At 36.8% G+C, this 27983-nt stretch overlaps 1 protein-coding gene across 1 annotated transcript in view; it reads right to left on the bottom strand.

The window, feature by feature from the left end:
* The window catches only part of tusc3 (tumor suppressor candidate 3), a 105635-nt gene that overhangs the window by 30118 nt on the left and 47534 nt on the right, over nt 1–27983 (bottom strand). The window contains exons 4-6 of the mRNA XM_081360876.1: nt 25655–25795; nt 17842–17982; nt 17096–17185 (exon numbers count right to left, since the gene is read on the bottom strand). Of these exons, the coding sequence (XP_081217002.1) occupies nt 17096–17185; nt 17842–17982; nt 25655–25795 (372 nt within the window). The remainder of the gene's footprint in view (nt 1–17095; nt 17186–17841; nt 17983–25654; nt 25796–27983) is intronic.

Genomic DNA, 27983 nt, shown 5'->3' with positions numbered 1-27983 from the left:
TGTTCTGCAAAGAGAGTTTGGGGTAAATAAATAATGTTGCAATGTGCTGCTGTTGCTGCTGGTCAAGCAAATGTTTGTGCTTTGTTTCTGTTTGATATAATTGTAAATATATCTATTAAAATAATGATATTATGGTCTATTACTCATCACCGAATTCCCCGCTGCTCTGTATCTTGCTCTCTCATTGGCTGTCGGTCATCGCCGATGTAGTTTTCAGTCAGAACACTTTTCACACAGCAGGATTTTGAATCGCCGACAGGACCAGATATTTAGCATGCCAAATATCTCACGGGCGTCGGCGACTTGTCGGCGATTCTCTCAGATCGCGTCTTTGCTCATTCACACTGCGTGATTGTCACTCGCGTGAACGAGCACCGATTTGCCTGTGATTTCGGGCATTTGTCGGCGATTTCTCAAAACCTGTCGGCGAGCCAAAATCGGGGCTAAAATCATGCAGTCTGAACTCGGCATAATTATAAGTTTGAACTGCTAATGCTGATAATGTACCAACTACCTTAATTACAGAAATTCTGAATATTTGATCGCCAACAAATTTACTATTTGAACAGCAGCTACAAATTAAAAATGAAGGAAGACCACACCTAAAGATGGATACAGGCTACATTTATCAGCACTAAATGGCTGAACGTGCTCTTTTAACACGGAAATTTAAAAGGACAGAAGGATGGATTTTTGCTTCAAGTGATAGGCTAGGTGAGTGAAATTATATTGATATTGACATATTGTCTTGCTGTATATGACGTTTCTATGGAGCAAATTATGTGCCATAATTAAACAAACAAATCCAGCATTTTGCAAAGAAACTCAATCTACTTCGCAAAGGAAAACTCGACTTGCAAACAAACAGAAAGCAATGTGCAAGTACAAAGTTTGAGAAAATCTGCCTGGACACATTTGTGAGAAAATCGAGCCGTGAGATCTCATAAAAAGCCAAGTGTCACACAAACATAACAGACAGATATGCATTTGTATGCACTAGATTTGGTATTTGTTCAAAGGTTACCAGCAATTTGTAGGATGGTTTGTATTTATTTGTGAAGTATTATCTTGGCTCATTTATTTATATTTGTAAAACACAATACATATTTGTTACTCCACTGCATTTTCACTCAAACTGACCTTTGTACTTGCACATTGCTTTCTGTTTGTTTGCGAGTCGAGTTTTCCTTTGCAAAGCAGATCGAGTTTGTTTGCAAGTCGAGTTTTCCTTTGCGAAGTAGATCGAGTTTCTTTGTTTAATTATGGAACATAATTCGCTCCTTACATTTCTGCCTCTATTTTAAAACCCACCAGTCGCCACTGATATAGAACTCTCATTTTACACTTAAGAAGAGCTGATTTTTTTTTAATTAAATTTTTTTATCACAATTTGTTTCCTGTAACGAATAAGACACTGTCATCATTTTGGCTGGAGAAGACAAAACCTATTTAGATACATTTTATTGGATAAAACAGGACAGAAATGTAATACTTCAAGTTCATGCCTAAGACACTATAGCTGAACTGTGGGCAGAAAAAGCTTAAAAGCACTCTGAATATGGACGATCCATCGCTAAGATTTGCGCAAAGTACACCCTGGTGTATCAGGCACTCCAGCGATTATCAAAATCAATCGGAAAGCTGTATAAAAATGATTGATGGGCCATGTTTGGCCGTGGGCAGCCAGCTAAAGAGCCCTTACATAGGCAGTTGAGTCCTTGCTTTTTGTGTGTGTGTGTGTGTGTGTGTGTGTGTGTGTGTGTTTTGTTTGCAAAATAGCCCCCAAAAAGGTCAAGGTATTTTTTTTTTAGACATTTCATGCATCATCAGTTTTGTAACATTGCTTAAATCGTGCCAACAACCGAAGCATTCGTTCAAGCGCAGTGGCCATTTTCTTCCCTCAGTGTTTCATCATAAAACCACATTAAAAGGAGCACTTGCTAGGAAGCAAAAATCCAGTCACTCAGGTTTGGATGCGCAGTACGTAGCTGGGAGCATCTATCAGGCTTTTGAGGAATTTTTGCGGTTTCTGCTGGCAGATTGAATTTTTACTCTGTGTGGGAGCAACCTTTCATTACCCCACTACACTGTCATCAAGCATTACGTCTCCACTCACTCAATTGCTGGCGATGCGCTGGCCCTGCAGTGGCTCAGTGTTGGCATCACCATGACTTTAGTCCCCCTGAGGCCTGTCACTCCTTCCAATGAGTTTTAGTCTGGTTTTAAAAGACTGGGGTTGGGTGTATAATGTTGATGGTGGATTTAATGCGTTGACTTAGATCTTATAATCGGTGTATAAGTGTAAAATCCTGTTCAATCCAAGACATTTCCAAATTAAGAGTACACACACTGCATCCTTTCGTGTGGATTGCGTTTCAAACGATTCTGTGTGAACGGTAGACATCTCTCCCTTGAAATGAGCACTCTTTTTGGGTTGGAGTGGTTTTGATTCAGATCAATTTGTCTGGAGCGCCAGCTCATCAGCGCGCTGCTCTGAGAGGCACTTGGACACAGGCTGGCCGACAGCCAGAGAACCAGCCGCACACTATGAAGGGAACGGAATCAGTAATTATAGGGGTGTAAATATTCAATGCTATCTCACCATCAATTAGAATTTGTACGATTTGTCTAAACCCACGTGATGGGTAGATTTAGGGACGGGGTCAGGGGTAGGTCATTCGTACGAATTGGCAACTCGTAAAATATGTATGATTTAGCAAAAATCGCACTAATTCGTACGAATGAGGTCGTATGAATTCGTACAAATTAGCCACCTCGTAAAATTCATACGAATTGCTGTGAGATTAGGTTGAAATATTTGCTTTGACATCTTTCAAACTGAATGTACAAATTTTTTTTACATGCACATTCTGTAATAATTTCCTTGCCCACGTTTCATTCAAAACCTGTTCGACTTTTTTTTATGTTGAACAAGAAGGTGAATTTTGAAGAACTGGATCAGTCTAGTTTGTGAATGAAACATTAAAACCTGGATCAACTGATTAATTATGACATCCAAATCCTGATAATGATTCATGCACATTGCACCAATAGCTATGTTTCCATCCAAAGTTGTCAATTTAACTTATGCGCAAAATTGGAATAATCACATAAAACATTGGCAAATAAAGCAGTTTTAATCCCATGTGTTATCTTGCGTTTGGATGGCTGGCATTTGGGAACGCAATCATCTGAGACACTTCTGGGAGGTCGTCATTATACCGAATCATTCTGATGACAGACTTTGGCTCATGCATTTCAGAATGATCAAATCAACATTTGTGATGCTGTGCATTAATCGGTCCACTGGTTAGTCCAGTTACACAATCACATCCACTGTTGAGGCAAAGTCAGGTTTTTTTGTTCTGCATCAAATGATTTAATCAGTAAATGTGTTTCCATCGTAATTTATGTGCATGTCTTCTTATCGGATTAAAAAATGTATACGCACCAATTGAGCGATTACGTCTTTTTATGCACGTTTAGAATTTATGCGCATTTTGGCATTTCCTTCCAGGAATTTCTTTATGCAATATTCCAAAATGTGCATAAAAATAAGCCAATGAGAACAAGGTCGGATATCAAATCATGCAATCTTTTGTCTTTCACTATCATGTGACTTCAGTTGATTTAGAACAAAGTGCATGAATTGTATGGACAATTTTTAATTATTTTGTCATTTTGGAACAATAATTTTAATAATTTTGCTCTACGGAGTAAATTTTTTTTTCTTATTATCATTGAGAAAACTAGTTTAAATAAGGCTATGGATCAAAATCTGAAATTCTGTCACAATTTGATTATTGACTTTACTATTTGGACATGATTCATAATTTTTCTTGATCATGACATGATTTATAATTATTAAAAAAATATGCGTAAAAAAAACATAAAAAGGTCATAACAGATTACAAATCTACATTTTACTGAAAATAGGTCAAAATTATATTTTGGATAAATCAATGTTTAATACATTAATTATTAATTTAGAAATAAAATCTATTATAAATCTTCATTACCTATTTATTAATGGTGCATTACCAGATCAATGCACTGTGATACATTTGTGCTTCAAGCACAAAGCGAGCACTTTCTGAAGAATGCATCTACACCCTTCAACACAGGCCGATTCTTACATAATCAAAACACATAATCAGGATATTCAAAACACTTGTAAACACACTCAGCCGTTCTTTCTCCACCATTTTCAGTCCAGTTGGATGTGGCAGGGCAAACAGCCTTTCAGAGAGTGTAAAATAAGGCTGCCAGCTCAAGTTAGAGAAAGAGTTTTCAAGCCTGTCAAAAGAATTCTCAAGCTTATGGACAGGGGGATACCGAAAACTCCAGCAGCCAACGGCAACCCTTCAGCACAACCGTGTGGTGCCTAACAAGCTCTGGAAAGAGTTGCTCTGCACGGAGAAAGACAGGTACTCCTAGACAGGATGAGAGGGTGCTGATTTCATCATATAGGACAAGCCATTAAACGCTCAGACCAGCTGAGGCATCTGGGTTAGACAGAAACAAATCAGTCATTCCCTGCATACTACAGCTAAAAGCTTAATTACTTCACTGCTTTATAATCATTGATTATGATGTGAGCTAATTATTGAAACTAATAAACCATTTTAAATATTTTAACTCTCACTTATTGGACAAATATAACTTATATGAGCTTTGGCTGGTAGAGTGCCTCTGCTGGTGCATACCGTAACTACACCTGATGGGGACACAAAGCATAATAATAAGTCAATTTTTTAAACATGTTACATGAAAAGAGGTAGGTTAAAGGAATGACTTAAAGAAATATTCTGGGTTCAGTATAAGTTACGCTCAAATTTACTGTAAAACAAAAGTAAAAATGGGATACACTTTTGGAGGCTTTAAACAGCATAAATGTGAAGCTTATAATTGAGTAAAAGCACTTACATTAATTCTTAGGTTAAAACTATTATAAACTATTATTTGAGCTGTAAAGTTGTTCTTGTAATTCTAACAGTCATTTTAGTGTTTTAGGTGTGCATTGTTGTGGCATATGACATTGTAAAATTGGAAATGATTTCACACAGAAAAGATTAGCAAGCATTTTTTTTTTTTCACGTAAAAATCATGTTAACATGCATATTGTTTACGTTTTATGAATCACGTGAGTACTTTGATGTTTATGGATTGACCTCATTCACTGCCACTCACTGGGACTCATATCTTATGTAAACATTATGTTTTTTTGTGCAAACAAAGCACTCGCGTTGCTTCATAAAATTTAGGTTAAACCACAGTTACTTTAATGATGTCTTTCCTACCGCTCTGGACCTTGAATGAGGCAGTTGCGTTAGATCTCTATGGAGGGACAGAAACCTCTCGGATTTTTTTAATTAAAAATATCTTCATTTGTGTTCTGAAGATGAACAAAGGTCTTACGGATAAGGAATGACAAAAGGGTGAGTAATTAATGACAGAATTGTCATTTTTGGGTGAACTAACCCTTTAACTTGTATTGAACTTTGATATGATCATTCCTTTAAAATAAGATATTTTGAAGAATGTCAGTAACCAGACAGTTGATGAACCCCATTGACTTCCATAGTAGAAAAAAAAATACTATGGAAGTCAATGGGGTCCAATATGTAAGAATTTTGTAATAAAATATCCAAAAATCACTTATCACATATATTTCCTGCAGTTGTGTACTTACAATATCCCAAAAGTTCCCAAAGTTCCCAAAGATTTTTAATTTCAGAGAAATTTTAAATAATGGCTCATCCCTGTTCACTTGTCGCCTGTCAATGACGTTTATCGTGTTATCCCTGCTTTCCGCCCGTACTGCCATAGTAACCATGGCGACAGACGTGGACAACTGCGTTACGTCTAGCGGCACGCTCACGCTGTTGTTGTTTCATTCAAACATTATGGATCATGGCAAGCAGACTTTGGGACAAAAGGAGAACTAAAACGAGGATCAATATCAGCATGGCGTTTTCGAGATGCTGAGCGCTCCACGTCCGTGACAAACTTCGACTTTATAACATAACATTATAACTTTCAACACACTCAAATGCAGTTTAGTGTGATAGTGTAGACCAAGTGAAACAGCGCTGTGTTACCTCAAGTTTCATTCGTCTAATAAACTGACCTGTGTGAGTATTAATTCAGCACTTGCGGGTAGTTCGGTAGAATGAAATGTCCTTATTCCTTTATATCCGCGGGACTCGCGTGTGGCGCTGATATCTGTCTCTTAGGCCTCGTTTACACTGTCAGTGAAATGTGACCCAATTCCAATTTTTTGCTCATATGTGACACAGATCGGATGTGTTATATGACAGTGTAAACAGGGAAAAAACGCATGCATTCGGATATTTCGAGATCGGTTTCAGGCCTCATTCATATGTGGAAATAAATCAGATATAAATCGGATATGTGCCAATGCGACTGTCATGTAAACAGGCAGATCAGATTTTCTGAGGCATTAGGCAACGTCTCCGTGATGAGAGAAACCCCAACGCGCTTCTGCAAAGGGATGGATGGCCCGACGAAACGTTGTGTTGACGTAGGAGAGGAATGTGGACAAACGTTGACAACGCATCAAAGGTTGGCTTGCTCATCCTAAAATTTCGGACCCACTGCTCCTCGTTAAAGCCCGCCACAATATGCTCCCACCAGTCCTGAGATCTCTCTCGCACACGATAACTGAAGCATATGCGCAGGCTGCAATGATCGCACTTTTCGTCCTCCTCCGTCTCATAATCATGGTGATGTTTGGCGAACTTCGCATATCGCAGAGCTAGCATCAATCATATTTTGCATTCGTCAGGGAACTACACTGCGACCAAAATGGTCGCATATGCGACCTTTTGAAATGCCATTGCGACCTTAATTTTTAATGGGTCGCAAATGTATCACTGATTATTTTTGTACCTATGTTTTAGGCAATATGCTATGATTTACTATGAGCATTTATTAAAACAGAAATGTGTATTTTAAGAATACGTTTTATAACTTGCTCTGCCTCTGAGCATTCAAAACATCAAGTTAACTTCAGCCCCGCGACCGTTACTTAGATTAAAACGTAGCCTACCATTGTATCAGTGGTGCGCGAGCGGCTCTCTCTCTCACACACAAACACGGACGCGCACACACACAGAGAGAAGATAATTGTAAAATGAAAATTGACGGGCTATAGTTTACATTTAATATTTAACGTTTTATATTTTAACGTGTTCTAACCACTGATCTATATAGAATGACATTATATAGATCAGTGGTTCTAACGTGTGCGTTCCTTCCTCAGCGCGTACATGTGAAGCTCACATGCACTAAAAGCCTGTCTACCAGCGCCTGGATACTGGACTAAGTTATCTTTCGAGTCTTATTGTGCTTATACTGTTAAATACACACAAGGTTTAGATAAACAAAGTCGGTTATGTCTAAAGTGAAAGCAAACTTGAGAAAATTGAGTAAATCTGCTTGTCAAATGCGTCTATTAGACGCATCGCGCGCAACTCTTAAAGAGACAGTAGCAATAGTAAACACGCTGCCGCTTGTCCTTAAAGGGATAGTTCACCCAAAAATCATTTACGCACTCTAATGTTGTTCCAAACCTGTATTAATTTCCTTCTAATATTTTCTAATATTTTTATAATATTAATATTTTTAAGAATGTGGCTATCCAGTAGCTGGTCCCCGTTGACTTCCAAAGGAGAAAAATATACTAAGTCACTGCGGTACATCAACTGTTTGGTTACCCACATTCTTCCAAATAACTTATATTTTCAACAGAAGAAAGAAACTCATTTGAGTTTAAAACAACTTGAGAGAGTAATTTATGACAATTTGAATTTTTAGAAGAACTATTCCTTTAATGTTAATAAAACAACAAAATGCAAAGAGAAAATCACTCACTGCTCTTGACTGAAGTAGCTTTATTAAGTATCAATGTATAATTTATACAGTGAAGTCTATTTTGTTTTATTTTCATATTTGTTCATTTAATTACTTCAATGCTACTGTTAAATACACCTATACTGTAGCTGAAAACATAAAACACTGTTTATTTAATTTGTATATTAAGTTGTGTATGTGTAATGTGCATCTTTGATCTTAATATTTAATAACAAAAAGAAAATAATGACACATATTTTTATCTTCGCCCCTGTCTGCTATTTTTTTATATATGTTTTGTTACCCAAGGCTTTGTTTTTAAAATATGGACATAAGTTTTGGCTGTAATGCTCAGTCGCAAAATAGTAAAACCAACATAAAAAAGAATTGTGATAAAATCGTGAATCGTGATTTTCCTGAAAAAAATCGTGATACAATATTTTTGCCATTGGAATAATAAATTAAGTAGTCTATCTTAATTGTACACAATATTCCTGTTTTTTTTTTTTTTTTACTGTTTTATGCCATAACAGCAATATTAATATCGGTTATTATCGGAATCGACCACAATTTTCACATCGGTGCATCACTACTTAAGAGTTCAGGAGTCTGCCCATCTGTGCCAACCATAGCATGTTGAAATCCATTTAGGAGAAAATCTATCCCAACCAATGTTAAAGAAAACAAAAACAAGAAGGCATGTGGTTTAAAAGAAGGCAAGTAAAATAAAAAACACATCTGTATGTAATACAGTTTCAGTATTGTTTATTATTATCCAGAGCGGCTTACTATAAATAATTTGTGCGACCAAATCATGTTTTGCGCCAGTAACTGAAAAAGTTAGTAGCGCAAGTGCCACCAGTGGAAAAGGTTAGTGTAGTTCCCTGATTCGTCCATCTGTGCAAGATAATTTAACCCTTTAAGCATGCACGATGTTTCAGATAGTATGCAAGTGTAAACCCATGAATCGGATATGGGTCACAGCTCAAAGAACATGTAAACGGACGGTCAAAAAAATCAGATATAGGCAACAAATCAGAATTGGGCATCAAGACCTGCAGTGTAAACGAGGCCTTATTAGCAATCATGCTATGCTTCAACCACAGTCATGTTAAAAACATCAATGTATTCACTCATCCATAAACATTATTAGATCCTTCGGCATGACGACAATTTCCATAATTCTGCTTATGCGTCATCAACCTACGCCAACATTGTAAGAGGTTAGCGACCCCTAGTGGTGAAAAAAATAAATAAAAAAAATATAGTAGCTTATTTTGAAGCAATATGTACACATCTTTACAATGCCTCAAAATAACAGCTTCCTGTATAAATAGACCACCTATCGACCACACCATGCGCTGGATACAAATAGACGACACATGGAAATGAATGAATGTCAACAAAGAAAAAAAGGTTTTGTTGGAAACTGACCAGCTGTGAGAGGTCACAGTGGCAGACAGTCTGGAGTCTTCCGGACTGGATCTGACTGACAGCTCCAGTTGATACCAATGGAGAATCAACAATGAGACTCAAAAAATGCTGCCTCCCAAACAGGTAATACACAAGGAGGCTGCTTGTTTAGAAAAAAAAAAGAAAAAGAAAAAACTTGACTACAAGTATTTTGTGGTTATTTACATGCACCATTCATTAGCTGTCACAAATACAATGAGAAAAGTTAAGCATAAAAACTCCTGCTGGCAAAATGGAATATTGGCGTCAACGTGATTAATTCACAGTTAATCTGCCTTTCCTTCTCCTGTTTGTTATTTTCCTTTTGGCTTTCTTTATTATTATTATTCTCCGCAGGTCTCTTGTTTCAGCTGTAATTAAAGCTCCCATTTGCTGTACAGATTCATTTCTATTGCTACACTCCCTCTGCATCAGCGAGTACAGAAAAAAAAAAAAAAAAAAAAACTAGTTGCCAGGAAGAGATCTTGAAAAATCTCTGCCTAGAGTGCAACATTTATTTAATGCTTCAGTTCACAGTTCAATTCGGTTAATAAAGACTCCCCAGCAAAGTTTCGTCCAAGCTAAAAGCCAAAATATTTGCCGAGATGTAATAAAAGTGACAACATGCTGGAAGGGAAGGGCAGATGATTTACCTCTTACTGTTGGTAGATACAGAGAGGCTGCAAGGGTTCATTAACAAATTGTGGGAAATGAAATGAAAATGGTGACCTAAAGGCTATGCGGGCAGAGGAACTGGCATCTTCAGGTGACTTTGAAGGAGAACACTGAATATACGTGATCAAGTCCTCAAAGAAAGTTCAAGAGACAAACTTTTAAGTGAATTAATAGCACAAAAAGAAGAGTTCAGGCCAAACACTAGAGAATTAACCTCTTTCCGGTCCAGAAGTTTGATTGGTCAAGCAGTTTGCATCACTCAACTTGTCAGTGTTAAAGGTCCCGTTCTTCGTGATCCCATGTTTCAAACTTTAGTTAGTGTGTAATGTTGTTGTTAGAATATGAATAATATCTGTAAAATTATAAAGCTCAAAGTTCAATGCCAAGCGAGATATTTTATTTAACAGAAGTTGACTACATCGAACGGCCCGTTTGGACTACATCTCTCTACTTCTTCTTTAATGACGTCATTAAAACCGTTTTTTGACTAACCTCCGCCCACAGGAATGCTCCCTCAACTCTACCGAAATTCGTTTATGTACTTGCGCACTTCGTATAACTTACTGTGTTTACTCAGCTCTTACGGTGATTTTCTGAAGTAAAACTGACGCTTCATCTTTTGTGTGATGTACAATAAACTTTATTAAACTCATCAGTATGTTTGATCATCATTCAGACAGCAGACTTGTAGGCTATTAATAAATAATGGATACATACAAGCAGATGACAAATACGTTATAGTAACCGTAATTAAACTACTAAACTATACCTGTTTCATCTCTATACAGCAATCTGACTCTGTAGGCATTATTGTCCGACTCGAACTGAACACCGTCACTGAGAGTTTCTGATATTATCATCATTCCGTGAGATGAAATTGTCCTGAGAGACTGTGCGCGAGATCATGAAGCTCCGCCCCCCTGTGTCGTCCAGCAGCAGCTCATTTGCATTTAAAGGGCACACACTAAAACAGCGCGTTTTTCTGAGCCCCAAAAAATGACAATTTAAACATGCTGTAAAAAATGATCTGTTGGGTATTTTGAGCTGAAACTTCACATACACACTCTGGGGACATCAGAGAATTATTTTACATCTTGTAAAAAGGGGCATAACACGGGACCTTTAACATTCCGAACCAGTGTTAGTGAGTGGTGTGAAGTGATTTTCTACTTTATCACGGAGAAACAATGATTTTAAAGAGAAAAATCTCACTAATGACTTTATAATCATTGTGAATCATTCAAATGGGAATACTGCAGGTACTTTGGGGTAAAAACGTGCTAAACCATTTGATTTCATCAAAAGAACATTTGTTTCGACTGATACACTATCTGATTTTGGCTAAAAAATGAAAGCATCTCATAACAAATAACTCTCAGTGCCTTTTACCTTGACTCAGGGGCATTTTTGTAATAGTTATTAAAATTTCCATAAATCCAAAAAATAAAGACAAAATAAATTCCTTTATAGCACGGTATGTTGAGAATTGTTCAGCTCTTTTGGCCTAGAGCGTGTTCATCCTGAGTATCAACACAGCAAGGTGTCTGTGTGTGCGTGAGATCTATCCTAAGGTGTGAAACCACAAGTAGATGCGTAGCTTCACCTCACATTTCTTCGCCATTTCGTCAGTAAGCAGTCAGATGCCTTCATTATCAAAACAACCTTCTACTCTCTAAATGGGTTTTGCTCTGGGCTGCAGGATGAAGCCGGAGAAAATGTGGAAATGGCACTTTCAGAGTCTGACAAGAGAAATATAATTTCATGCAAATGTAGCGTTTAGTTTAGAAAATCAGGGTAATGTTTTTTTTCTCCCAACCACTGTCTCTCGCACAACCTCTTTCCACTTTTTTTTTTTTTTTAATTTCACACTCCAATGCACAACTATAAATGATGACCAAAAATCTATCTCAGCAACATGCTATAGTTTTGTGTACGACTGAGGCCTTTTAGCAAAGAATAATATTTTTTTCTCATGGATAACTAATTGTTCGCTTGTACGCTTTGGCCATATCGCATAAAATTCCTTTTGACATGAACTCACATGACCCTGAACAGTCACAAAAATTAAAAGCAATCTATTCAATATGTACACAATTGAATGTAACAAAATAAATTATATATATTGTTCTGCAATATGCATAAGAATTCAATTATCCTGCATCAATGTATAATGCTTTTTGCTTCATTTTGTTTATTTCTTGGAAAAGCCTTTTATGGGCAATGATGTAGCTCTTACACAGGTATTTTATTTATAATACAATGAATATAACATTTGTATGAAGTGTTATAGTATTCACAGAGCAGTACTGTGAGTTGGATGTGTGTGTGCATATGCTAAATTTGAGGTCAAAGAGATAAGGATGAGACCGCTCTACATATCACTCTACAGATTACTTATTTAGACTCAAAGTAGAGAGAAGAAAACATGCATTAGAGCAACTTTATAACTATTATGTGTCAAGTGTGTTGCCGTGGGTGAATAGTGATTCAGACACGAGGAAAAGAGCTCGCCAAATGCTGCGGAGAATTCATAAAACAGGCCCTTTTTTTGAAGGGTGTTACCAAGTAATAAAAAGTGGATGATCTTATTTGGGGAGGTCACTAATCTATCTTTAAATATCCATGACACAGTGACACAATGACATCAGATGCCGCTTCGTAACCACCTGAAGTGCTTTTCTGGCACCAGAACCATCGCTTATATTGCTTATATTTGATTAAAAAAACATTTTGATATTTTAAAGTAATTTATATAGAGTACTTGTAGATTATATCTACTGCTAAAGAAACAAAAAAATTACTTCTATTTTTATAACAAATTCTGCCTCCCAGGAAATTGATACGGAGAGGTCTTCTGTCCTGTAAGTATTTTAAGATGCTTGTAATATATACACATACATATATATATATATATATATATATATATATATATATATATATATATATATATATATATATATATATATATATATATATATATATATATATATACATATGTATATATATATATATATACACATACACAGGTGAAACTCGAAAAATTAGAATATGGTGCAAAAGTTATAATTTTGATGATTATGGCTTACAGCTTTTGAAAACCCCAAATTCAAAATCTCAGAAAATTAGAATATTACTTGAAAAAAAAAAAAAAAAGAAAAAAAAAGGATTTTAAATACAGAAATGTCGGCCCTCTGAAAAGTATAATAATGCATATGTATATAGTTATATATACTAAATATATTAGTTTCACCTTTTAATTTGAATTACTGAAATACACTATCTTTTGCATGGTATTCAAATTTTTCGAGTTTCACCTATATATACACTGTGTAGAACTTATGCATAGCACTGTATAAATAATTTAAATTTAATAACTTAATAACTTAAGTAACTTAAGTTAAAAGTAATAAAAGTAGTAATAAAGTAATAACTTTTCAAACAGTATTGGTTCTGCAGAATCAGTGTCGGTATTTTCGTAGCCTGCTCAAGTTTTGTATTTTTGGGAGTATTGAGAACGAGTTGACACTGTACTTTCACACTAATAGAAGTGTCCCCTTCAGGTCCAGCTTGGGGATTTAAGGACCGCAGATCAATCCGCAGAAATTCTCCTGTTGTGAGCTAGATGTTCAGTGCCTGGAGTATGGGATTCATGGCATTGTTAGCAGTGTGTTTATGTCTCTGGATCAATGTTCAGGCCTGAATATTTCATAAAGGCTGTCTTCAGGCCACATTCTCAGAATAAAAGGAAATAAGACATAAGACAATAACACAGAGAATCAACACCACCCTCCCCTCCCTCCCCTCATTATCTCTTCACCAGCACATCCTCCAAATAAATGAACCATCATTTACCATCCAATCCTGTACAACAAATGAGACACACTATGAGCCTTTTTAACAATTTATAGTACATTAGCCTCTATGGCTCTGGCTTAATTGTCACTCGGAGATGCTTTTCTGCTCGTTTGTTTTCTGCCTTTTTGATTCCTGTCTTTTTCCAAAAGACTGAGATTTTTATACTCTGGGAAGTCAAGCATTTGTGGAGATATCTTAGCTATTTATAGAAGCTCCTCATTTTTTGATACTAAGTGTACAATTATGTATTTATATCTCCACATGAAATGGACAGGACAAGATCGCAAGACTGGAATACTTGATTCTGATTGGCCAAACATGGCACTCTGTAGTCAAATATGTTTGTATAATGGTCTCTAAACTGTCCAATAGATTGCCATCCCAACCAGTTACCTACATATATCTCTTGGAGCACTTTGCCCTGTCTGCTGACATGAAACAATAATTTGAACTGAAATCAATATTTTCTGTTTCGTATTTCATGCTTTGTGTCTAGGGTTATTTTATGAGAATTAACAGAGTGACTGTACATTATCTATTACTCATAATTATTTTGTACCAAATCACTGACTGTGGCTTTCACACAACTAGGCTATGTTTTCTATTCACATTTTACTGCAACATTGCACTGGTTCTGCATTTTTTCTTGTACTGCACTAGTTTTCCATATATGGCAGCCATCACTCCAGTCTTTATATACAAAGGGTGTGTGTGCGCGTGTAAATGTTTTCTTTACTGTCACTTTTATTCAGCAATGATGTATTAAACTGATTCAAGTTTTAAAAAACAGAACACGACCTTTTGAATGTTAGTCTACACATGACAAAAACAGATTTCAACAATCTAGAAAGATTACAGTTAATTTTAAAGGGGGGGTGAAATGCTCATTTTCACTCAATCTCCTGTTAATCTTGAGTACCTATAGAGTAGTATTGCATCGTTCATATCTCCAAAAAGTCTTTAGTTTTATTATATTTATAAGTGAAAGATAGACTGTACCGAGTCTTTCCGGAAAAAAACGAGCGGCTGGGGGCGGGCCGTGTGGGCGAAGCTAAAGCTGTGCTAACGCGCCGAGCTAGTGACACACAGATACATTTGTTCAACAGTTTTACTCACCGCCTGCGGTTCCAACGCACGACTGCGGACCTTTATCATTGTGACTGCTCGATCCTTAAGCATTAGACGATCTGCAAATCCGTGATCTAGGCTTTGTTTATAAAACAATCATCGTCGAAATGCAGGGAAACAGTCTTGCTCAACTCGTTTTTGCCCCGGAAAAACAAACTGCATCCACTATTCCCTTAACGCTGGGTTCTTTGGGAATCTGTGCAGGTTTGTCTTGCCCTGGCAACCAAAAACACACTTCTTTGGTGACACTGACTTCCCTAAAGCCGAGCAGAGCGCTTTGATGAGGTACTGCTTTCACTCTCTTGCTCTGGTGTACGAGTGCGCGCGCGCCCGCGATCTTACCGGAGAAGTTCCCTTAGGACCCGTATAAGGAAATTCCGTTACATCTGACGTCACACATGCTCATACTCGAAAAAAACTTTCCGAAACTTGTGACAAACCGGAAGGACAATTTTTGGCACAGAAATACTCCTTTAAACGTACAATTTAATTTTTGAAACTTTGTCCATGTTTAGCATGGGAATCCAACTCTTTACCAGTGTAAAAAACTCAGTATGCATGAAATAGCATTTCACCCCCCATTTAAATAATATAAATCACAGTATGTTTGAGGTTTGACGAGCTGAAAGCAGATTAACTGTAACATTGAGCTAGAAAAATGACACATTTTTGTCATCTTATACATTAGAGTAAATTAAATGTGGTTTGAGTCTGAGTAAAATATAGTGTCAAATTGATGACTATGACATGATGTAATATTTACTAAATACTTAAAAATAAAAAATACTGTAATACCATCTAATATATATGGCATTACTCTGAAATTCTTACATATTTTAGCTCTTCCTGGATACGGAAATGTTTTAATTGTCGATTAGGCTCTGGACGGTAATTTGCATCGAGGTCTTGAGTCAATGGGGGAATAACTTTACAATGGCACTAATGGTATATTTTGTATAGCACAGGTTAAATATTACAATCTTACCTCACTGACTTTAATTTCCCCGTGTCATCAGCATTTTCATTTCACCTCTGCTTCAGAGGGCTATTAGATGAAGAAACGCAGCTTCAACTTCCTGTCTGGAGCTTAATGAGGGACGGTGATGAAGTGCTACTGGGAAGGATTATGCACTGAAAGAAGCTGATCCTCTTATTTATATTTTAATAATTAAAAGGCCTTAATCATTTCAGATTTATTGTGTTATTGACTGGAGGGATCACTTAGAAGCCAATAAGAGGTAGATGCAGAACAGCTGCTGTGGATTGTTTTTGTGTAAATATATCACAGGATGGTACATATTAACAACAAGCCTTGGCTATATTAAAAGGTCCATTATTTAAACAATCAACACACACACCCCCCTCGAGAAATATGTCCTTTTCCATTGTTGTGCTGTGTCTGGCTAGCTTTAAGCATTTTTTTTGTTATCATAAATAATTAAATCACAATAAATGTTACATCACTCTATTAGCATACTATATTTAATATAATATGATACTATAACAGGGTTCCTACACATTTTCCATTTCAAAATTCCAGACTCAAATTTCAAATCCTCTCTGTACATTTTTCAAACCAATTTTAACATAAATGGTTTACACAGCATTATTTTCAGCACTATATTTGGTATATAGTACAGTCATCTGTATTATTTTCATTGGTTATGTCAAAGTGATATCATGCACTTACATACAAACCTAAAAGGCTTTATAACCTGCATATATTCACTTCTGACATACCAGTTTGATACTGTAAATGTGGTTTGATGTTGCATGATCATCAAATAGCAAAGTACAGTCTGATTTAGATGATTGTTTGCTCTTTACTCTGTTGCTGGTTAAAAGATACCTGCTTATGGTAAAGACAGTTTTGCGTAATGCAAATGTGTGCCTTGAATTCATTCAGTCATGTTTTACAATCACTAAAAGGGTCACTAAACTTTCCAAGAAAACACTTTTTTATGATAAATTTATTTTTTGAAAACTGAATAGGGTTTTTTTCCCATACTTATCCAGACATGGAAATTACTTTTTAAAATCCATATTTTTCCACCCTGTGTAGGAGGTTTAGACGAGTGGTGTGACACATATGGAGCTCAGAGACACTTACCACTTGACCATTTTGAGGGTTCTTGTGGGCATACGGAGGACCACGGATATGATTCCACATCTGACCTGACGTCATGGCAAACACCACACACTGAGGAAAAGAAAAAGAGAGATTTGTTAGGTGAGTTATATGGTGATATGAGAATGACAAACAGAAAGAGTGAACGATAAAGATTGATTACATTCTAGCAGTCTTAAAAAAAAAAAAAAAAAAAAAAAAAACTCAAACTGCCATTATAATCAATATGGTGGATAACAAACTTTATCCATCAGAGCAGTAAAGGTCAGCCTTCAGACTTTGGGGAATACATATTGAAAGCCCAAGCTCTACAATTTACAGACAGCACAACACTTTCAATCAAACTTTTATGCAAGACACAGCACATAATTTGGGCCCCAGGTGGTAAAAAGCACAACAAGACTATGCTTTTTCCCCTTGAGCTGTTGTCTTGTTTTTATTGCATCATCTTGGGTTAGATACAATAAATTGGCCTATTTTATGGCTTAAAAACTCTATAAATAATTTTAATCTAGGTTTACTCCATGGTCAGCTGGTTTTATTTTTTTTAAAGGACCTTATAAAGCAATAGCAAAAGGGCTGAAGTTGAACGGTTCTAGGGCCAGAGCGAGATGCCCATTGTACTGCTGCCAGGAAATGCACTGTTGTTTGATCTGGCCAGTTTATAACTGAAAGCATGGCTCCGGCATTTTAATTTAAATTAGGGCTAAATAATCAACATTAGGCACCAGTGCGGCCATGGCCCAGCCAGTCTTGTTGTAGATGAACTCCAAGTTGTTTCTGCGCAGGTAGAGGAGCCCACCGACCAGAGACACCAGCAGAGCCAGAGCGATCGTACCCGAGTAGTTGGGTGGCCGGAACACCCGAATCTAGACAAACAAAACAAAACAAATTTCAACTTTTGACCAACACCTTATATTTAAGAAATAACGACTTGAATGCCAATGCTCCATGAACAATGAATGCTGCAATGAAGTGGAAGCAACTGACTTTCTGTAACAAGTTAAGATGTTAACATGTCAGTGTCAAAGCTAACAGAAGTTTGTGTTTGATAAGGGACCTAAAAATAAAATTAAATACTTATTGATTTATCACATAATTACATCTTTAGAATTCACAATAACATAATTTTAACAATTTTAACATGGTGTAAAATTGTTCAAATAAAAAAAATAAGAAAGAGAATTTAGGACCCTGTTATGACTATAATTATAATTACAATAGTGGTAGTATAAAGCAGTGGTTCTCAACTCCAGTCCTCGGGACCCGTTGCTCTGCACATTTTGTATGTCTCTCTTATCTGACACACTCAGTTCAGTTCATGGAGTCTCTCCTAATGAGCTGATGATCTGGTTCAGGTGTGTTAAATAAGGGAGACAAACAAAATGTGCAGAGCAGCGGGTCCCGAGGACTGGAGTTGAGAACCACTGGTATAAAGCATACGAATTGTCAACACAAGTAAAATGTTGACCCTTGACAGAGTATGGTAATAGCATTATTATTATTATCATCATCAACAACAGCATTAAAGATTACAGCAATTTACATAGAGATACAAATAAATGATGGATGGATGGATGGGTGGATGGATGGATGGATGGATGGATGTTTTCTCAGGAATTGGTAAATGCAAGCCTGTTAAAATAGGGTTTTTAAAGGGGTGATGAACTGAGAAATCAAAGTTTCCTTGAGCTTTTGACATATAAGAGATCATCATACTATAAAAATCTCCTGTAAGTTTCAGAACTGAAAACTACCTTGTTAGTCCAATAAAAGCTTTTATAGACATCAGGCTCAGCAAACGACTCGTTTTTCAAAGTGGGGAACTATGACGTAAAAGAGGATAAAACACCGCCTCCACAAAAGAAGATCAACGCCTACTTCAACACGGCCTGTTTAGCCCCGCCCACCGATTCGCCCAAACATGCTAAATAACATAGGACGACATGATGATTGCTAAACCGGATCAAGCTACTTCCAAGCAATAAACATGCTGTTTACTAAATATTGTGCCGTGCCTGTTTGTGGAAGAAGACAGTCTGCATAAGCTTCCTTCGGATTCCAGCATGGTTAAACTTTATTAAATCAGTCAATCACAATTTCCCGACGCGGATCTGCCAGCAACATGTAAGTAACCATGTGTATTCTAATGCCTGATCTGCGATCAGTGATTTCTGTGTAATTATTCAAGTTCAGATTCTCTTAAAATCGTTCAATACTGTTTATGCATCAGTGACTAAACGATCAACTTCACATAATTTCTCGTAGTATTATGAAAATAATCCTTTTTAAACTGTTATTAAATTATATACAGAAAGCGATCAAAGAACGATCCCTTTCCATTCGCCCAAGCTGTCAATCAAACAGCACAGCGCGAGCCGCGAGAGCTTATCTGGACACTTACCAAACTCGTGATGAAATAATGACACTGTTAAAACTACACAACGAAGCTCTTACTGTGTATTCACATCGTGTTTACATTGTGATTTGGAGTAAGCATTTGTGAGAGTGCAAAAAATTGCGTTGCAATGATAAGATCTTTATTCACGCATCTGCTCAGTCAAAGCTCATCATGCTGCAACCTTTCATGTGATGGAATAGATTTAAATATAATGCTCTAAACGATACTTTTCACGATTTTTTATCTTGATAGCTGTAATAGTAAAAACGTAAAAGTAAAAGTTTTCGAGAGAGTTCATGTAATACTAGCTATTTCATATGCAAGCATGTCAGCCAATCACAGCAGTGGGCGTTTGCACGGCAGTCTCACAGCAGACACGCCCCTTAAAACTGAGCGTTCAAATCTGAGCCTGAAATCAGGCTTGGAAAAATGGCTTTTATTTATAAATTATGACAATTTTTGATGTAAAAATCATACTAACATTATAAGGGCACCCCAGGAAACATTATAAAATAATAAAACAATCCAGTTCATGACCCCTTTAAAAACATGAAAAGAAGATGACAGTATTCTGATACCTGTCGTGTTAAGACAAACAAGAGGAATAATGAAGCAATATCTATAAACCTCACTCCACTTTCAAAATGAAAAAGTAAACCTTAGTTTGGTAAACATATGAAATAAATGAACAAGGCTAAAGTCAGGGTCAAAAAGCGTCAAAATGAAAAAATGAAGAGGAAATTAAAGTCCGGGTTCAACTGTTAAAACACTGCAATCTCAAGGCAAGGCAAGTGTATTTATATAGCACATTTCATACATTATGGCAATTCAAAGTACTTTACATAGAGACGAATAAAATAATCACAAAATAAAAGCAAGGAAAATTCAAACAGTAATTCAAAAGGCCAAGACCAAGTTATTCTCAAGGCCAACCTTGGTCACCATCATAGTTAAAAACAGTCAATGGTAGTTTGTAAAACTTGAAAAAGTATGTAATTAATTTGTAAATGGCAGTTTTTGAACTGCTTTCAACATAATTTGTATGTTACTGTATAGTCTGAATATCTTACTTTCAATTAAACCTTTCTTGATGAGGAAACTTCATTCAAAACAACTGCATGTGAAGTCACTAACTGTCTGCATCAAGGTAATTGCCTTAGGTATCAAACAGCCATTGTCTATTGAATTCATTCATTCCTGCAAAGGTTGACGATCCCTCCCTTCCCTCTTGCACTCTTTTCTTCACCTTAGGCCAAAAGTAGACCTAGAGGGCTAGTAAGTCTAAGACGCATTGGACGCTCAGGATGCTCTATTTATGAGTGTTGTGATGCGAGACCCAGAGGGCTGTAAACACGTTTAGTGCCTGTCGTTCAAGGTCTTAAAGTTCAAAATGTGTACTACAGCTTCTGCTGCTGCCTCCGAATCAGATCAGATTAATCTAACAAAAATGGCCGACTTCGTCTATAATTCTGTCTACTCCAGGGGGTGGACGAGCAACGATCCAATGTGCACAGATAGGCCGACAAAGACTAATAGCTAATTTAGCTAATGGTATGGTAATTTAGTAAACAGAGAAATAAAATAAAATAAAATAAAATAAAATAGTTATGGTAAATTAGTAAACAGAGTTATAAAAAGAATAATTATAAAAAAAACTTCTGAAACCTAGTACTGTCACGTGTCAGTGTATGTTTGGACTTTCAGTTTGTGTTTTGATTTGTTCCTGTTTTCCTTTTCCTGCCACTCCTTCGTTTCCATGGTTACTGTCATTTTCAGTTCTATTGTATCACCTGTTTAGTCAATCATCGTCATCTGTATAACCTGTGTTCTGTTAATCAGTGTTATCTGTGTTTGTATTTTAGTTCCGTCTGTTCTGTCAGTCTTCGTCCGATCTCCGTTATATTTAGTGTGTGTTGCTAGGCTACCTGTTCTGCCGTCCTGTGTTTAATTACCAATAAACCTTCGTTTTGGAATTATATCCTCGTCTCCGTCTGCCTTCCTGCAACCACCCGTGACAAGTACACAAAGTCTTTCAGTGCCTCTGCAAAAATGTGAAATAAACCAACCAGAGTCTCATCTCCCATTCCCTCTAAAAGCCAGTTGCGCTCGCGCCTTGGCGGATTGCTAAGTACATGACAGAGCACAAGCGGATCTGCTCGTGCGCGAGGTTAAAGCAAGATCATCTACTGGACAAGTCGGATTCCACCATATCTTTATGTACGCAATATTAATATTTTACATGGTAATCTTTTTATTTGTAATATTTGGCTAGTTTGTGTGCTGCTGCGCGTCCCTGCGCGTGTAATAAGCAGATTGTAAGCGCGTTGTGGACCCGCCTATAGGCACATACTAACGTGCTCTTTAAATAACATAAAAAATCTATTTCAGTTGCCTCAAAATAGCAACGCTCCAACAACGCGCCTGAACACACCTCATTTTCAGACCAGCACGCCCATTGGCACATAAATAGGAGCAGATGCATTTGCTATTTAAACAATGTGGCACAGGACGTGAAAATGATAACTGCGCCGGGCTGAAACTAGCAAAAAAAAAAACACTGGCGTCGCGCTTGGTGCTGTATTGCACCGGGTGTATGATTGGGCCCAATGAGTCCAACTGCATGGAGGGGAGAGCATTACTGACATATGATCTCCGCTGAAATCTACACAGCGCTTCTAAATCAGTGCACTGCATTTAAAAAAAAGTAGCTTTTCATCAACTGATTTAACTCAGCCCTTCCCTAAAGGTGATATATGTATATACCTTAAGTGACTTATTCAAAAATATTAAAGCTGAGACCGAGGTAGAGTCTTAATAAGGCAACTGAATTAGTGCCAGTGCTCCAAGGCAGTCGTCTGTAAATGCATTAAGGTGCCGGTGATATTTTTCAATGAGAGCTTCTCTGGAGGGAAAATCTATGTTAACATGATGGGGAAATTGATGTTATCTGTCTCCATTTCCTCGAGACCCCGTATCTGGCTCTGCCTTCGCATAAAATCGCTGCTCGGTTCTACTTCGTAGGCTTTGTGAATCTTTCAGTTAGCACATTTCATCACTGATCTGATTTTTTTTTTCTTTAAGAATTGCTTTGACAAAAAGCTAGATTTACCAAGCAAGCTGGAAGGAGTTCACTATTCCAAACAGATTCAACAAAGTAAGGATTACAGAAGTCTGTACTGTAATCATTGAAAACACAGAAGAAATCCTTTAATCAAAAGAGTGTTTATATTTGTCCTCAAACAGTCTTGTAGAATTATCAGACACATAATTATAGCCTACTTTCAAGCTTTTGGCATCAGTTATACAATCACTATATTATTATGTATAAAACTGCTAACGTGTCTTGAAAGGTCATAAAGAGGTTGCATTTTCAAGAGACAGGAGAAAAGATGTTACTTATCACTTTTAAAAAGTGTATTGAGATTTATTTCTTCCCATTTTAGCTCATAAAAGCTGCTTCTCAAATGAGTATTAATCAAACTAATAAATACAAATTAATTTCTTAAAAACAACCATCAGGCAAAAAAGACACCACACTGTAAACCCAAATAATTTGACAAAAAAAAAAAAAAAAAAAAAAGTAATCAGTTACATCAAAAAAAATTAAGTTAAGCAGAACTGGTAGATTTTTATTTCGTACTCGTATATTTTAATTGCTCTTAACTTGAAATGCTTGAGTAAGCTAATTCATACATTTAACTTAAAGCCACACCGTGGACTTTGTGACTTAAAGCAGTGGTTCCCAAACTTTTTAGCCCGCGACCCCCATGATAAAGGCGCTGCTGCCCCGCGACCCCCCCCCCTTATGGTTTCCATGGTGTCGCGTCATTGCTTGTCACGTGACATATCGCAGCAACAACAGAGCTGAATGAATGATGATTTGCTTTTATGTCATTATTCCTTTTTTATTCAAAATATTCACAAATTTGTTAGATATGGCATGAAATATCTGATATTCCGATTGTCAAATATATGCAAGTGGAAGTGTTTTGTTGTTTAAACACCTTTATAACGATCGCGTTAGTTGAGCTGTATGCGCGATGGGCGCCGCCATCTTAGTTTGTGCCGCAGACGCAGTTCAGAGAATCGGATCTGTTGGATTTACAACACGTGAATTCACCCACTTCTCTCGAAATACATAAAAGTAACTGGCTGGTGAACTGGGAGAAGAATAGAGTAAACTTTAAAGTTACTTGCACAATGTGTATCTGATATGAATAAAACTAATTATAATGGAAAGGATTATTATTGCCTCTTCCTTTGACATCAGTGTACTTTACAAACTCTAAATGTATTGTTTTTTTTAGTACTTATATGTCTGAAACCTAAAATAAACATTATGTGGTTGAAAACACTGAAAAGTTGTGATATATGACAGCTCTGAGCGCGCCTGTCTCTGGCTCAGCGCCAGCCAACGCGCGAGAGCACATTTGAATTTCATGTCATGCACTAATATTCTAATCACATCGGTGTGATCGTACACTCCAGGGACCAGCCTAGACTGATCACGTGTGATCGTACGTGCGAACGAGTTAAATTAATTGCAACAAAAATATATAGGGCCTATATATTTTTTTCCACTTTTTTTATAGAAATCATCTCTCGACCCCTGCGCCGGGTCCGGCGACCCCCCGGGGGGTCGCGACCCCCACTTTGGGAACCACTGACCTAAAGAGTTGACGCATACGAGTTATTTTAAATGATTCCTCAGGCCAATATACAGCGTTTGACACTATTAATGCTCCGAGCGGGGCTGCCCTCTTGAAATACCGCCTATGTAAGTTTGGAGGAGACGGACCGTCGTTGAACAGGTCATGTGACCTGGAGAACGTATCGCTTTACGGCCGTCACGTGACCATAGGCTCTGATATACTGTCTTCTAGACTTTTGCGACAGTCGCAGTGGCGCTTGTGGCCTCTAGGGGCGCTAGACGTGAAAGTTCCAGGTCTAGTGCCCCTAGCGCCCGCAAAAGTTCCGCGGTGTGGCTTTAAAATTATCACGTTATCTCAATTTAAATATTTTTAGTAGTGGAAACTTGACTAGCTTTAAATAGCTAATTCAGTCAATGCTAACTTGCTAATTGTTAACACAATGTTTTGCAATAGCATTAGCAAAGTAATTGCTGAATGAGAACAGCAATATAGAACAACTGTCATATCTGTTCTCAAACCAAGCTCATATGGTCCACTCGTCTCCATGATGTCAACCCCCCAAAAACTCACATAACAGAAACTGTTCTAAATTAGCATAGCAAAACATTAAATACCATATTAAATCTCCCACTTAACTTTAATCTTGCACAAAACAAAACATCATAACACATTTTAGCATTTACTCTCCTTTTCAAGTGTCACGGCTAAGCATGCTGGGAAATAAAAAATCCCAGCCCAGTTCGTTAAATTTAAATCTGTCTAAAAAAATAAATAAAGTTCACAAAACTCAAAACAATGAATCAATTTAGTTTACTTAAAATATGTCAGTTTTGTGAACTTAAAAGAAAAATAAAGTTCTACATTCTCATAAAAGTTAATTTGATTGAACTAATTTGTTTAATTTAAGTGTGTCTAACTAACAATCTTTTTTTTTTTTTTAGCATTAGTATTATAAAATAATGAATAAAAAAATGTTTGAGACAGATCATAAATAAATGTTTCTGGAAGGCAGAGCACTCTGCTTTCAACAGCAGTGCTTTTACGTTTCAAAATGCTGTCAGTCACGTACATTATGCATTTACACTTGTATTTGCTAAACACTGAAATGCACCAAGAGTGATATAAAACACATAACATTTATTTGTACATATTCTAAAACTGTAAGTTTTGTTAACATATTTGAAATAAGTCTATTATGGTCACCAAGACTGCATTTTCTAACCAAACAGTACAGTAGTGGAATATTACAACAATTTAAAATAACTGTTTTCTATTTTAATACATTAAAAATATAATTTATTCCTGTGATGGCAAAGCTGAATTTTCAGCATCATTACTCTAGTCTTCAGTATCAAATGATCTAATAACTCTATATTCTAATATGCTGATTCGACACACACACACACACACACACACACACACACACACACACACACACACACATATATATATAAAAGAATGGTAGTGCAGCAGTATATCATACAGTACCTGCACATCAGTACGGTCTGCAATCCACTTGGCCAGCTGCTCAGAGGCAAAGCCAATCCGCTGAAGGTCAAAGGTGTCTGCCCTCTTCGGCTTCCCTTTGGCTGGGAAATGCATGAATGTTGGGGCAGAGTTCATGTTTAGCTGGAAAAGAGAGAGAGAGAAGAGGAAGAAAAGGCAGGACATATGAGAGAGAAGAGGAACAGGAAGCATAGGAAGGGAGGAGAGGGGAGGGGAATGATGAATTGAAGATAAACAAGAGTACAAAAACATTTATATCTGCTAATAAATCAATAAAGCAGCAGGAACAGTGTGATGCGTATTACAGAGATTTCTTTTAATAAGGAAACAGGAGCAATTGAAGAGCCTCCAGAGGGAGGTAAATTACCCACTACAAGAATGAAGGGCCAGAGAGAGACAGAGAGAGAGAACAACTGGATGAAACAAATAAAATAATAGAGTTAAAAGCAGAGGGTTCTCACAAATATTTGAATTTTTTGACCCAATGCTGTTTCAGCTAAGGAGTAGTGCATGAGTACTTGAGTACTCTGAAGTGACAGCAGTCATCGATCGCAAAAAAAGCACTTCGTTCTTAATTTTGTGATTTGTTAGTCTTTTTTAGTGATACCTTGCAGTCAAAATGAGCAGCAATTTAGGTCAAAAGTGATGTACACTTCGAAAAGGATTTCAGGGTGTTCAAACAGGACGGGTTCTTTCTTTCAAAAGCAAGTGGACTGAGTGTAACTCGGTGGAACACAATGGAGGGTGTTGTGAGATGTGTTTAAATTTTGTTTTACTCTTTTTTTTTTTATACCTTTTTTTTTTAACTGTTTCAACATGACACACAGCCTATAAATAACACCACATGTGGTGTGATATGTTGAAAAGTTTGTGTAAAAAATGACCCAAAATTCCCATCTCTAGTTCCAACCTTGTATTTTCTTTCTTCTGTGAAACACAAAGGGAAATGTTATTTCTGAGCTGCTCTATTACATAAAAGAAATGTGGAAAGTGATTTATAATGGTAAACTCCAAAAAGGACACAAAAAAGCAGCATATACGTATCTTAAAAGTAATCCAAAAGTCTTGTGTGCTATATTAAACGTTTTCTAAAGCCCCATGGTCAAACTTATTGTGCCATTGTGTAAGCCCGCGCTCAATGGAGGCATCCGATCAGCGGGTCAAGGTCTCTGCGCATTACTGTCTTTCCTCGCGGCAAAGTAATTTGATTAAATGAAATACATTTTCTCATATGTAATTACCTCATTATTTCATCTGACTCCATAAATGAAAAGGTTTTAATGATATCTGTGCATCATTAAATGTGAGCGAATGTTTGACTATTCGTTTTAACTCTTTACTGAAAATAATGCCAGAGTCCGTTAGAATAAAATCAATGGTTACAATTTATTATGTCAGGTAAATATATCATGCCAATTTCATAATCAGTTCAAAGATAATCAATACAAAACATCAAATGCTCTGGAATAAAGAGAAGAGATGCGAACCCGACATTAGGAAATACATGATGCTTAGAGTCCCGTTTGCCTGGAGACCCACCCTCCTTTGTGTGCCAGTTATCTCTAAACTCTTAAAACCTTATTACCTTTTGTTTTACTTCTTTGGGAATGAGACCTTTGTACCAGTTGCACTGAGACATTTCAAACGATACCAAACATGTGTAATACTGTATGATAATTATTCACATTATAGATTGTTGGGTGAATTTTGGTGATCTCAGCATGAGGGATGGGGGAAGAGGGGAAAAAATGTAGATTAGGATTGCTTAGGTGAGACTTGCTAGTTTCACAAGAGAGAGTTCAAATGTTAATTTCCAGAAAGGTCCTTTGTCTTCTCGAGGAGTGGTCGTTCATCAACCAGTTCTTTCAGTTTCTCCAGCTTACAATTGTATCCACTGGCGTTCCTATTTTTATTATTCCGTTTCTTCTTCTGCTCTTGAGTCTATGGGCTGGAACAGCTTGTGGAAAAGCTATGAAATTTGTCACACAGATACTGTAGAAGACAGTCTGAACATTAACCACAGCAAATTTGGAGTCTCTAATTCTATTCTTCCAGCGCCACCAAATCTCCAAATTTCACTAACGTTTATGCTAATAAGAACTTTTGAACTATAAGGGCTAGAAACAAAATAAATTTTTACTCTTCCGCCATTTTGAATTTTCCGAAAAACATACTTTTTCTAACTCCTCCTAGGCCGTTGTTCCGACTTTCACAAAAATTTAATCAGATCATCTTCAGGCCATGCCGACAGAAAGGTATGGAATTCAAGTTGATTTGTCAAACCGTTCTCAAATAACACGCAAAAGAATTC

The sequence above is a fragment of the Scardinius erythrophthalmus genome (genome assembly GCF_964197995.2).
Source record: "Scardinius erythrophthalmus genome assembly, chromosome: 3".
NCBI lineage: Eukaryota > Metazoa > Chordata > Actinopteri > Cypriniformes > Leuciscidae > Scardinius > Scardinius erythrophthalmus.
The sequence above is the reverse complement of the archived record's forward strand: the minus strand, read 5'-3'. Positions and strand labels throughout refer to the sequence as shown.